At 40.2% G+C, this 15,219-nt stretch overlaps 1 protein-coding gene across 2 annotated transcripts in view; it reads right to left on the minus strand.

Moving 5' to 3' along the window:
* LOC106580525 (netrin receptor UNC5D) overlaps positions 1-15,219 on the minus strand; it is a 209,898-nt gene that overhangs the window by 77,454 nt on the left and 117,225 nt on the right. For both annotated transcript variants that reach the window (XM_014161694.3, XM_014161693.3), the window contains exon 2: positions 10,163-10,378. In XM_014161694.3, the coding sequence (XP_014017169.2) occupies positions 10,163-10,378 (216 nt within the window). The remainder of the gene's footprint in view (positions 1-10,162; positions 10,379-15,219) is intronic.

Consider the following 15,219-nt stretch of genomic DNA (forward strand, 5'->3'; position numbering starts at 1 on the left):
GAATCAAAACCTAACCCTCATTTAAGTCATGGCGACCTGTTAAACAAATCTCACAAAACTCTGTTTTAGAATATACTGACTTTATGACCCAAATGATCTTACTTAGACTTTTTATTTCATTTTGGCACTTGAATAAACGTTTTAGTAATATCAATACCACAGAGTCTATATTTTTTGCATTCACTTGCACTTTAAGGAGTTCTGACTTACTGCAGTGGGGTTGATTGTGTGTGTGTAGGTGGGTGGGTGGATGTGTGAGGTGCGTGCAAGTGAGTATCCCAGTCTACCAAGGCAGCTATGGTACATGTGAACACTGAGTGCAATTAAGGACAAAACACCTCTCAGCTGAGGAGAGAAACAGCATTAGCACAGTCATGTCACCACAAATAAATGATGATCATAAAAGGCAGGTACTGCTCTAAAAAAGGCCCATCTAAAACAATGACAGGCACTTATCGCATAATTAATACAGAACATCTATTACGAAATCATATACCCTTTATTCTCAGCCCACAGACACGAACACACACTAACGAACATATCTACTAGACAAAATATTTAATTACAGAATGTTCACCTGCATTTGGGGACATATTTACTTGACAATGCACCACTTTTATTATCCGCTGCAGAGAGAGGCAGCTACAGTATATCCAGACGAGGCCTTTGTCTGCTACATCAAATAGGCCCAATGTTCACTGTTTAACTCTTTAATAATACAGCCAACTACACTGACAGAGCCAAGTCTCTTCTATACATCTTCAACAAAATAATATCCCATTTAAATGAAATCAAAAGTCTGGAAAAATAAACACAGCCCACTAACGGCATTATAAGCAGAAATAATTAGTAAGTAAACCTATAAAAAAAGGCATTGTACTGCAACAGGGGAAAGATAACTAAAACCTCACCCACCCATACAGGAAATATTGGAAGAGAAGTTTGCATATTGGGTTTTGTCTCCATCTGTGCGTAGATAAGGAAAGCGATACGCAATGTCATACTGTTGTCTGTTGGCGATGGAAGAAGGGTTTCATAGGTGTGTGTGGTGAAGAGCTCTATTTTCAAATCGTCCAACAAACGAATGAAGTTTGAGTTGGCACTTGGATTGGAACCGGTGCTTTGGTCCAAATGACATGAAAATAGAACTCTGACCATGCACGTCAGTAGTGGATAGCGCACTATTTTAATTACAATATATCTCAGTATTTGAATTATTTATTTTATACAGTCATTTTTGCTCATCTTTATCAAGGGTGTCAATAATTTCAGACCTCTCCATATAACACAGACCCCAATACACCCAGTCTTGCCTGACATGGAAGTCAAAACAGAATAGTAATCCAAACAAAAAAGGTAAAGCTCCTTTTTCTGTGATAAAAAAAGTTGACATTTACAACACAACCCATCGGCACCGGACTAGCTGAAACCTGAGGTAAGACCAAATAAAATGTATTTCCCCCCTCTAAGGAGCCTTTGATATACAGGTACAGTATGTGTGTGAGGTGAATTGTATTGTCTGGGCACATTCAGTTAACAACCCCATTAACGGAGTCACGAAGGAACCATGGGACAAAGATAACATTAATCCTCGCTTTAGTGGACATTACAGAGTGGCAAAAGCATTCATGATATAGGAGGGTTGAGTGTGTGGTGAGGCTAAGGCCCCTGCTGAGGGGGAAGCATAGTGTCACTGAATGTTTGCAGCGTGTATGCTGCCTGTTTGCTGCCTGTATGCTGTTGTTCCCCTGGACTCTCCTGTGTCTCATTCAAGAAATTTGCTCCCTTCCATCTGCCCTCATTTACACTCTTTCACTGATCTGACAAGACTGGATATTATGTGAAACTAATATGGTGTAAAACCAGGTGCTAGCCGAGCTATTGCTTACACCAAACCAGTTGTCTCAGTGAGTTCCATGAAGGGAAGTGAACAAGGACAGAGGGAAGGTAACATGGTCAGGGAATTAGACACAGCCGGGTTTCCTGGCAGGTGTGTGTGTCTGTGTGACCACCGGGGTTGTTTATCTGCTATTCTCAGGCCTCTCTTCCCCCATAGTGCCCAGGCCAGCCAGGACCTGCCACTCTCCATGTGCCTCCAATCTATGTAGGAGACAGCAACGACTTTGTCTGTTCACTGCTCACCAACGATAGCATTCACTATGCACAGACTCAACAAGAAAGGTCAGTGATTTTTCTCCAATCCGTGGGCATTGAATCCTAATGGAATATATGGGTCTATATGGGGCCCATTTGTGTGTGATTCCCTTCAGCATATCGACTATTTACACCTGATAAGGAAGGAGATTTAAACTAGGTTAAAGCTAGAATCTTTAATTTAAACAATAACAAAGCAGACACCCTGCCTCTGTTTTGGTAAAATGTAACCATTCATAGACAGAACTATGGATGCAAGGACTGACCATCCATGATATCAAAATTATAGTTTTAACCATGTGCAGGCCATAAAGTGTTTGTTTAGATTTACATTGTTTACAAACATTGGAGTAAAACAAGGTTATATTTAGGGTTTTGATGGCGGTATGACAGTTAATAAGTTATATTCTTCAAGAATCAATGGGTATAATTAATGTATAAGTAAAATAATTAATGTAGCAACTAAGGTTTCTAGCTTAATTAAAAACAAAAAAGATCGTAGTGGGAAGCATAGATCTTAACAGCATCATAGAACTCTATTCCACATCAGGTAACTGATACAAGCAGTAGAATCGGTAAAAGAAAACTGATGCAAATATATCTTATGGAACAGAGGGGACTGTTAAGAGACACACACAGGCACAGCCACACACATGATAAGATATGCACTCTATACAGACATACACATGGATGTTGTATTGTAGATATGTGATTGTAGAGTAGTGGCCTGAGGGAACACACTTATTGTGAAAAGTGTTATGAAATGTAATGTCATGTAATATTTTAAATTGTATGCCTTAATGTTGCTGGACCCTAGGAAGAGTAGCTGCTGCCTTGGCAACAGCTAACAGGGATACTTAATAAATACAAATACAAAGGAGCAGTCCATCCATAACATCATAAATACTTACAGTGCCATCAGAAAGTATTCATACCCCTTGACTTATTCCACATTTTGTTGTATTACAGCCGGAATTAAAATGTGATCACACACAATGCCCCATAATGACAAAGTGAAAACATGTTTTAGAAAGAACATTTATTGGCAATGAAATACAGAAATATCTAATTTACACAAATACTCACACCACTGAGTCAATACATGTATGAATCACCTTTTACAGCAATTACAGCTGTGTGTCTTTCTGGGTAAGTCTCTAAGAGCTTTGCAGACCTGGATTGTACAACATTTGCACATTATTATTTTAACAATTCTTTTTTTTTTTAACAAAGCTCTGTAAAGTTGGTTGTAGATCATTGCTAGACAGCCATTTTAAGGTTTTGCCATAAACTTAAGTAAATTTAAGTCAAATTTAACTAGGCCACTCTGGAACATTCAATGTCATCTTGGTAAGCAATGTCAGTGTAGATTTGGCCTTGTGTTTTAGGTTATTGTCCTGCTGAAAGGTGAATTCATCTCCCAGTGTCTGTTGGAAAGCAGAATGAACCAGGTTTATCTCCAGGATTTTGCCTGTGCGTAGCTCTATTCCGTTTCTTTCTATCAACAACAAAAGCTCCCTAATCCTTGCCAATGACAAGCATACCTATAACATGATGCAGCCACCACCATACTTGAAAATATGAAGAGTGGTAGGTACAATACTCATTGATGTGTTGGATTTGCCCCAAACATAACACTTTGTATTCAGGACATAAAGTTAATTTATTTTCCAAATGTTTTGAAGTTTTACTCCAGTACCTTATTGCAAACAGGAATATTTTTATTCTGTACAGGCTTCCTTCTTTTCACTCTGTCATTTAGGTTAGTATTGCGGAGTAACTACAATGTTGTTGATCCATCCTCAGTTTTCTTCTATCACAGCCATTAAACTCTAACTGTTTTAAAGTCACAATTGGCTTCATGGTGAAATCGCTGAGCAGTTTCCTTCCTCTCCGGCAACCGAGTTAGGAAGGACTGTCACAGGTGTAGCCGTGTTGAATAGACCAAATCGCAGCGGGTATGTGGATACTCATATTCTTTTAATGAAAAAACACACAAAGCATCCACAGGGAAAACAATAACCAGTACTCACAACAACAGGAACAGTTTTGCAGGCTCACAAAACGCAGTGCAAAAACAACTACCCACCGCCCCAAAGAAAAACACACACTACTATATAGGACTCCCAATCAAAGGCAACTCAACACACCTGCCTTCAATTGGGAGTCCAATCACCAACATAACACTTAACACACAAAAACCTGCCACGTCCTGACCAAAACTAATACAATTGCTCCCTCTGCTGGTCAGGACGTGACAAGGACGCCTGTATCTTTGTAGTGACTGGGTGTATTGATACACCATCCAAAGCCTAATAATAACTTCACCATGCTCAAAGGGATATTCAAAGGTTGCTTTTTTGTTTTTACCCATCCTCCAATAGGTGCCCTTCTTTGCGAGGCATTGGAAAACCTCCCTGGTCTTTGTGGTTTAATCTTTGTTTGAAATGAATTTCTCGACTGAGAGACCTTACAGATAATTGTATGTGCGGAGAACAGCGAAGAGGTAGTCATTCAAAAATCATGTTAAACACTAGTATTGCACACAGAGTGAGTCCATGCATCTTATCATGTGACTTGATAAGCAAATGTTCACTTATTGACTCAAGACATTTCAGCATTTCATTTGTAATGAATTTGTATACATAGCTACACAGGCTGCTTTAACTAATCGGTATTGAGGATATGTCCTTCTTGTAGATCCCTCCCTCTTCCAGTACAAAGTGCCTGTGACGGTGTCCCAAATCTTTATGTTTTATTTAACCTTTATTTAACTAGGCAAGTCAGTTAAGAACAAATTCTTATTTACAATGACGGCCTACCCCAGCCAAACCCGTGCGTCGCCCTATGGGACTCCCAATCACAGCCGGATGTGATACAGCCTGGATTCAAACCAGGGACTGTAGTGACACCTCTTGCACTGAGATGCAGTGCCTTAGACAGCTGCGCCACTCGGGAGCACCCTATTGTCTATATAGTGCACTACTTTTGAGCAGGGTGTCATTTGGGAATATGTGAGACAAGTAACTCTGTGAGACAAGTGATGATTCGCTAGTCTCAGACTTATGGGAGGGAGTGGACCAGTTTCCACCAAACAAACACCCTGGGGACCAATATTTCCCTGACACGGAACCCGGTGCGTATTTCCCCAATTCATTGAGGCAGTAAGGTCTTCAAGACGACAATGCTCTCCACTCTTAGTGGTAAGCCATTGACAAAAATAGGGAATTAATATAGGGAACTAAGCAAAAGGCTCATGTAAATATGGAGAGAGCACGCCAATCCAATCATTTATCCATTTTAAACCTATAAGAACACGTTATCGCTTGCAGCTCTCGATGTAAATCGGAGGCCACTGTGACATGCTTTTCCCAGTAATCTCTCCGCTGTTCAATTATGTATAGGCATGTTGACCCTATCAAAAAATCAATTACTGACAGGTTGACAATACCCTGCTTCATCCCAAAGGCCTCAGCACAGCTGTCTGTGGTTATCTCTAGTCAACACACTCCATACCATGGTTTAAAACACCAGTGCAGTCTGAACTGAATTCTCACTGCTGCTGATATTACCATAGACATTTAATCATGGACAAATTGTGCCCGATAAGTTGATTTTCGTAAGAGGTAGGAAGGTTAATAGAAAGGAAAAGTTCCATAAGCAGCACTTAGTGACAGTACATTCTCAGCTTACTACTTCAACTCACTGGCTGTCTTTAGTCTGTGACCAAATCTAAGCTTCGCCCCTCCACTGTCCTCACCCCTCCCCTGCCCTCTCCGCTCTCCACTCCCCCATTCCTCTCTCCTCTCTCCATTCCACTCCTTCTCCCCTCCTCCTCTCCTCTCCTCCTCTGAGCTCTCCTCTCTCCTCCCTCCTCCCTGTGCCTCAGTCTGGTTAACTCAAGGGCATTGTAGCGCCTCTTATCTGTGGCTGTGATTCATCAGCCTGTTTGGTAAATAAGAGATGTTATCATCATGGTGCTCTTGGTGGCATTGAAGGCCCATGTCCTAATCAATAACATCCAATTCATCATAGATCTGCTGCTTTGATTAGCTTGGCCTAATCCAATACACAATTTGGCTGTCCATTACCAAGGCAGGACAAAGCAATGTTGAGCATGTTGTTATCAATGGTAGTTATGAGTTTAGTGCTGATATAAAGCTAGCAGGCTATGCAGCATGCCGGGCGTGAGGTGAGGACAGGACAATCTCAGTCAGGCTCTTTTAATTGCAAATCCACTCGGGTCTCCTTCTGATGCAGAACCCGTTGGTTTTACAGCCTAGGCAAGGCAACACCGCAGGCGGTTAAGTGCAGGAGATGGTAAAAAAGTTAATAATTGTTCCCCGGATATAGCTTAAAGGCAGAGCGAGGTAAAAAGGATGAACTTTTCTTTTTTAACACTGGGCGTTCTTGAATCAGAATCTGTGAAATTGCGTAGTGAGAGAGTGTAGATAATGTGTTAGGTTAAGTACCATGTGGGGAGGCGGTGGCTCCGTCTGGAGGGAGCTCAACGAGCAGACGGTTATCCACTTGAGAATGCAGATGAGCTGAACAAGTATGAACCGAGTTAATGAATACAAAACTGCTTTCAAATCCTACATCAGACCTGACCTACTCAGGGTTCAAAGACCATACCTTCCTTTACAGTAGGAAAACAACACGTTGACACTATGAAATTAAAAGGACAATATCAAGTTTCTAACCTTATGAAATAAGCAATACGAGCCATTATGGTACTGTTAACATGACAACGAATTACCCCATGGGTTTAGCGAGGAACTTTATTGTAGAGTTAACAGACATTAATTGGTCAATAGGTTGTCAGACCCTCTACATATACAGATATTTAACCTCTCATTAAAACAAGCTTTTTCCTCCAATCCCAGTGCAATGGGTGCCATTTGCATTCTTTTGGTAATTTACATATAATTATTAAAATACAGTGCTTGGTTTGGAGATCATGGTATCCATTTAAAAAACGAAATAATTGAATTTGATGACAATAATTCCTCATTTAGCAACATACAGTTGAAGTCGGACGTTTACAAACACTGGAGTCATTAAAACTCGTTTTTCAACCACTCCACAAATTTCTTGTTAACAAACTATTGTTTTGGCAAGTCGGTTAAGACATCTACTTTGTGCATGACACAAGTCATTTTTTCAACAATTGTTTACAAACAGATTATTTCACTTATAATTCACTGTATCACAATTCCAGTGGGTCAGAAGTTTACATACACTAAGTTGACTGTGCCTTTAAACAACATGGAAAATTCCAGAAAATGATGTCATGGCTTTAGAAGCTTCTGATAGACATATTTTACTGTAATTTGAGTCAATTGAAGGTGTACCTGTGGATGTATTTCAAGGCCTAACTTCAAACTTAGTGCCTCTTTGCTTGACATCATAGGAAAATCAACAGAAATCAGCCAAGACCTCAGAAAAAAATTGTAGACCTCCACAAGTTTGGTTCATCCTTGGGAGCAATTTCCAAACGCCTGAAGGTACCACGTTCATCTGTGCAAACAATATTAAGCAAGTATAAACACCATAGGACCACGCAGCCGTCATACTGCTCAGGAAGGAGAAGCGTTCTGTCTCCTAGAGATGAACGTACTTTGGTGTGAAGAGTGCAAATTAATCCCAGAACAACAGCAAAGGACCTTGTGAAGATGCTGGAGGAAACAGGTACAAAGGTATCTACATCCACAGTAAAACGAGTCCTATATCGACATAACCTGAAAGGCCGCTCAGAAAGGAAGAAGCCACTGCTCCAAAACCGCCATAAAAAAGCCAGACTACGGTTTGCAACCTCACATGAAGACAAATATCATACTTTTTGGAGAAATGTCCTCTGGTCTGATGAAGCAAAAATAGAACTGTTTGGCCATAATGACCATTGTTATTTTTGGAGAAAAAGGGTGAGGCTTGCAAGCCGAAGAACACCATCCCAACCGTGAAGCACGGGGGTGGCAGCATCATGTTGTGGGGGTGCTTTGCTGCAGGAGGGACTGGTGCACTTCACAAAATTGATGGCATCATGAGGACAAAAAAGGATGTGGATATATTGAAGCAACATCTCAAGACATCAGTCAGGAAGTTAAAGCTTGGTTGCAAATGGGTCTTCCAAATGAACAATGACCCCAAGCATACTTCCAAAGTTGTGGCAAAATGGCTTAAGGACAACAAAGTCAAGGTATTGGAGTGGCCATCACAAAGCCCTGACCTCAATCCTATAGAACATTTGAGGGCAGAACTGAGAAAGCGTGTGTGAGCAAGGAGACCTACAAACCTGACTCAGTTAAACCAGCTCTGTCAGGAGGAATGGGACAAAATTCACCCAACTTATTGTGGGAAGCTTGTGGAAGGCTACCCGAAACGTTTGACCCAAGTTAAACAATTTAAAGGCAATGCTACGAAATACTAATTGAGTGTATGTGAACTTCTGACCCACTGGGAATGTGATGAAAGAAATACAATCTGAAATAAATCATTCTCTCTACTATTATTCTGACTTTTTACATTCTTAAAATAAAGTGGTGATCCTAACTGACCTAAGACAGGGCATTTTTACTAGGATTAAATGTCAGGAATTGTGAAAAACTGAGTTGAAATGTATTTGGCTAAGGTGTATGTAAACTTCTGACTTCAACTGTATTTTTGGCTCACAGCCCACCTACCACTTAAAACAGAACATCAGGCACTTCACTTGTTGTCGTTGTTGTTAGATAATGCTCCATTCTGATCTCTGAAATAAATGAATTAGCTCGCCTCTTGTTAACAACCATTGGACGTAGCATAAAACCAGAACAGTGAACTTTTCCCTAATACTTTTCCCATGTACTTCCTGACTCACACAGAGCAAAAATAATCAAAGTTCTGACTTTCATTTCCCCCATTATCAGTCACACAACAATTTCACAGAACAGCAATCACACAATAATGAACTCCCAGAAGCAATTAAACAGGCTTTCCTGCAGAGGGACCTTCATGAATACCAGAAAGATTCCTTCCGCTTTTGAGAAGCCACTAATCAGAGCACATTCCAGACGAGGTGTCACATCAGTTGTGTTCTCCCAGAAAGCCCTTCAGGAAACAGAACTAAAGTGAAGGCTTCTAATCAACACAACCTGCTCTATAGGGTGCATCCAAAATTGCACCCTATTCCCTACATAGTGCACTATGGGCCCTGGTCAAAAGTAGTGCACTATATAGGAAATAGGGTGCCATTTGTGACACATGCCTAGTCTGTTCTGCACGTCCCTCTCTGACACCAGCCTGATGGGGTTTAATTGGGCTGAATATACCATCTCCTTTATATCACACTACATGATAACTTCAACACAACTTCACAAATTACCTGTTGACATTATGAGGGCAAGTTGGAGTGGTTTTTTTTTTCCGATTTCGGGTGACGGATAGAATTATGTAGTAAAGAATATATGAAATGTTTTCGGATATCAGCCTAATTGTTGCTTAACTTTAACTGTCTTTGGAAACTTTAAAAAAGACAACTGCCTATAGACTGAAAAGTATCTGTAGTAACAATATGTTAGCTAAATGTACCTTACTGTATCAAGTTGAAGATTATCTTAAATCACAAAATGTCAGAACTTATTTTCCCCAAACAAATATGCGGTGCTGTTTGCCAGCCCATGATCCCACACATGGTCACAGTGAATCCAGATGCCCTCTCACTATGCAGTAGTTAGACTGGGAGGCGATAGAAATGATGCATCTTACACAGAGTAAATATTACATTACACAGAACTACAGAAAATAGCATATCTATGGGATTATAGCCCTCAAATTCAAGTCTGGACCTAGAAGCCAGTTCCACTGCTTTTTTTTCATTCTTCCCCTCTAATCAGGGACCAATTTAGACCTTGGACACAATATAGGTGCAATTAATTATCAGGTAAAAGAAAACCAGCAGTACTCCAGTCCAGACCTCCAGGGTAGGATTTGAATACCCTTGGATTATAGGATCTCTATGGATTCTTACCAGTGTTCTGATCCATGTACTCCCGGGACACATGTTCATTCTGGTGCACCCATTCTCCATTACACTTGAAGAAGATCTGCAGGGCGGGCACAGCCCGACAGAGCAGCTTGATCGGGTTGCTCTTGATGATGTAGGCATCTTCTGGCTCCTTCATGAAGTGAGGCAGGGTACCTGGGACTGACGGTAGGGAGTCTGGCAGGATGTCACCTGTGGCTCCTGCAAAGAGAATGACAGATTGATTGATGGAACTAACCAATCAAATACATTTATTTAACTAAGCCTTTTTCAGATCAGCAGTTGTCACAAGGTGCTTTATTGATATGCAGCCTAAATCTTCAAAAAGAGCAACCAATGCAGTGTTCTGGGTGACCATGACTGATATTCAAAACAAAACCCAGCGCTGATAGATATGTTAAGCTTTTTGCTAACATTTTGAGCTAAAGGAAAGTAATTCAAACTACTCTTCTATTATGTGTCCTAGAATTAAATGATGCCTGGAAAAATAGTTTCTCAAAGAGGCAAAAAAAGTGTCACTGTTAACTATAGGAACAATTGATCTTTCACATACAGAGGCAATACTTTGGATTCACTATTCTCCCCATGTTCATATTGAAAATCTGTAATTCTCTGCGGAGTGACAATGTTTCTCATTCTTCACAAGTTAACATCGTCAGAAAAGAAGAATACAAGGAGAACAATTTAAGCAATTCTCTTCCACTCTAGCCAAAATCAGTCTTTTCAGAGCAATTTGTCGATGAATGTAATCAGAATAGACCACCAAGCAGAGGCATTGGGAGAGGACTGATTACCCGTACTGTGACTGTTGAGCCTGACTGCATCTTATCTCCGCCGCAAACCCTCCTCTTTGTGCAAAGAATGTCTTTGTGAAGATGCCAAAATGCCCAATATGTCCCTACTTTAGCACAATTCATATCAGGTTATTCCTTCAAGTCAGTTCAGAAAGCAGCTGGCACAGGTTTGACAGTCATTCTACCATAGAGTTCCTCATTGATTTAATAGAGAGGGAGGGAAACATTGATCTAACAACAAGGCTACACAATATTAGATGGGATTTTAGTTCAAGACAGATCTTGGATGCATTCCCAAATGGCACCATACTGTATCCCCTTCACAGTATTCCCTTTATAGTGCAGTACTCTTGACCAGGGTCCTATGGACTATAAAGGGAATGGGGTGTCATTTTGGGTTAAGTTCTGGAATCTTCATGTGAAGACTCTAGTTCAGGACAGCCCTCTACTCCTGGGCCAAGAACAATAAGGAGGAACAGGACGTCATCGCTGAGAAAATCCCAGAATTAAACCTCAATCCCATCAAGGACAATATGGTTAAGCCATTCAGAGCTGTACTGTAAAAGCCCATGAAAGCTATTATGTCCCACCATCAAATCCAATTTTATCCACTGAAATCTAATCACCCAGCCCCACTTTCTACCACCACCTCCCACAAATGTGGTCATGTCTAACAGACAAATCAATGAAGGCTAAGGTGCACTCACCAAAAAAACAGATTATAGTGTAAACATACACCCAAACTTTGGAGTACAGGACTCAATACATAAGGCCAGATTGGGGTTCATACTTTCAGAAATTACCCTGGACATTTGGAGATTTTGCAAGGTCTTTTTGACAACATTCTCACGATTTGTCGCGCACAGTTTGGCAAGACAATTCTGTCATTATTGACTGCAGTCATAAAGGCCTTCAGCACTAAATAGGTATTTTATAAATGGAAAAATACAAATGTATAGGTTGCCTTAGTTTTGACAAAGAAATGAATGTATTGAAGTATAAGAGTAAACTCTCAGCAAAACAAGTATGTAACTATTCTGTTCTATTCCATTCTGTCATGTTCAAAAAGCTTGAAAAAAAAACATTCCTTCCACTGCTGTTTTTTTTTTACTGTTCATATTTTTCAGTCTTCTTTCACATTGTTATGTTGTTGAGTACATGAATGAATCCAAGCATGTATTTTCGCAATGCATAAATAAATAATTATTTTGACCATAGATTTCCTAAACAGACCTAGAAGAGGACTTTAAAAAACAAGTGACAATGTACGTATGAAGGACAGACAGAGAAATAAAGAATCAGGTAAGCAGAAAAGAGACTAACTCATAATCTTCCCAGATCATTGAGTGACAAATTGAAAATTGTTTCAAGCAGAAGAAGATTAAATTATGTTATTTCTGCTACGGGAGGTGGATTGGAGGGGGAAGGGGATATACAACCTGTATAATTAATTCCTTACTCTAAACCTGAAAGGCAGGGGGGCCAATAATGACACATTCTCTGTAAAATAGATTCCAGACAGATTGTTAATTTCTATGTTACTGATGCCTTTGCTTGTCTCCTTTTCAGGCAGCCATTTTTTTCTAGCATCCGAAAAGAGAACACAATGTGACGAAATCATTAACTATTATTATACAGCACATGAGTGGAAGATCCCAAAATTCACTCTTACGATATCCCCCCACAGCCTTTTATCGCTTTATCCTAACACAACAAGTTGAGAAGTAAGTACATGTTGTGTCTATGGATACTGCAAGCTGTGTCCTCATAGAGGGTAGTCTTCCTCAGTTAAACTCTTTCTAGTATGAATGAACTACTCGGTCTGTGGTTGTGTCAAACGAAGCCTACCTTCACTCCTCAGCTTAGTTTGCAGGTCATTTTTTGGAATGGTGAGTTATGGCAAAACGATCATAATCCTTTTCATCCACCATTGACAAGTGTATAGAGAATCCCCCTTTTACAGATATGTGGACTCAAATGTTGCCACTCAACTTCGAATTTAGCATCTATGACTTGTGACCTAACTTGGACTTGAGCTGTATGACTCGAAAGACCCGGGAGACTTGTTTAGATTTCCCCATCCCGAAAGGACATTACACTCCTCTCATTCTCTAACCTCCTCTACCATCACCTTCTGATATTAGACAACCAAGCTCCACAGACCTCTCTACGCGCACCCAGTGGGTGGGAGTGGGCAAACACTCGACTCTAATCTGACATTTCTCAATGTCACTCAAACTATCTGTCAACGTTAGCAGAGAAAAAGAGACGAAGTGAGAGGGTCCACACCCGTCAAAATCTGTCCACGCGTGACTACAGCGACATGCAGAACGATAAGCAGACCGCCCGCCTTCCCGCCTTCGGGACAACAACTCCCAATGTCAAGGGAGGAGACCATCTCATCATTATATATAGTATCTCTGACGCTAGTTCGTCAATTGAAAGAGACGTTGACTGAGTCTGTAATCATCATGGCATCATCTGGATCGGTTCCCAAAAATCGTTGCATTCGGTTTCAAAGACTATGTGGTGGTGAGGAAAAAAATGGCTTCAGTTTGTAAAATACGTGGGTCCAAAATTACAGATGAAATTGCAAAAACCTCAAACTTTGTCAGACATATGAAGTCCCATAAAGAGAGGTAAGAATTGAATTATTGCTGTGTGAGCTAGCTAGCTGACGTGAGGTAATGTTCTGGAACTTACTATCGTTAGCTAGATAGCTTGCAATGGCTCCCCTTACCATGTGTCCAAAGTGGACAGCACATTTATATTGTTGCTTTGTTTAACATCCCTATGTAGGCCTACTACTACAACATAAAAAAAGATTGTAAATTCAGACAATTACCTACTGAATTATATCAGTTTCCTAAACGTTATGTTCATTCATGAATTCAACAAACAATTATGGTGATGGTCATATAAAGCAATTGACTAAATAGTATAAGTATTTTATAGCTTTGATGAATACCAGAAGAGGAAGACGATCAGCTGTGACCCTCAGCAGCCACACATCTCCCAATTCATAGAGACATGCTCTGTGCAACTGTACAACACAAACCATCCACAGTAAAAAGCTATCACTAATTCCATAATGTCACATCTTATTGTGGATTGCAACATACCCCTGTTCATCGTTGAACACAAGGGCTTTCGTCACTTTTTGGAAAAAATATCTTGGGTATTGTGTAGACTGATACCCCATTTAATTGATCCCCAGGCCTTAGGTAAAGCTGTACAGTGCCATATGAATGTCAATACACACAATAGGCTGACTGGGGAGGTGATTTCACACAGTCACAGTCCCGTGATAAGAGCTACAATGCTAATATTTGCATAAACTCTTCACAGTTGTGATTTGTGGGTGTCACCGAGTAGACTGATACCCCATTTCATTGCTTCACATTCCAACCTTGTTTAACATGATCTAGTCTAAATATGGCATGATTCCACCAATTGTAACCTTCTGCATCCCTTTCAAAGAGGTACTTTTATTTTGAAGGCAAACCTCAAATTCCACTATTGTGACTAATCCTATTGTGGCTAGCTTCACAACACATTACCCGTTCCGGTCGAGCCTCACTAGCCAGATAAAGCTAGCTGGCTGCTTATAACGTTAGCTTTGGGAAACAGGGTTAAGTAGCTGGCTAGCTATTTCTTTTCATGAACTGAAGTTCAATTTCAATAGGTGAACAACAAGTGGCTACTTAGCTAATACTTACTCACAAGGATTCCTAAATCATTGCTAAGAATAATGAAAATGACTGCAGTTTCTACTGGTCATTGTTTTCAGGCTGGTTGTATTGGTGCTAGCTAGGTAGTTAAATAAAGCTTAAATAAATAAAAAGGTACTAAGCTAAAGCTAGCTAGCTACCCCAGAAGTTGTGGTCGAACGAATAATGCTTTATTACCAACGCGGTATTGTAAACACATGGTTCGTTGCCGGTGTTTTCTTGTTTGCAGACTTTTTTGGTACAGCTTTGACAGTGCTGTTGATAGTAGTGGTGGCATTTGGCTTGCACGTGCAAATTCAGAACACACAACCTTCTATAATAGAACTGTGTTATTTGACATGTCAAATTAAAAGCTTATTTAATGCATCAAATAGTGTTATTGTCAAATAGTGTTATTTGACATCTATCTTTTTTGACACTCAAAAACCAAAACGGAGTTCCATAGTATGTTGTGAAGGTAATAGCAGTGACGCTATTACTGTGTAACTCCGCTAGGCCAACATCTAAAAAATAGCGT

The sequence above is a fragment of the Salmo salar genome, chromosome 20 (assembly GCF_965601325.2).
Source record: "Salmo salar chromosome 20, fSalSal1, whole genome shotgun sequence".
NCBI classification, from domain to species: Eukaryota; Metazoa; Chordata; class Actinopteri; order Salmoniformes; family Salmonidae; genus Salmo; species Salmo salar.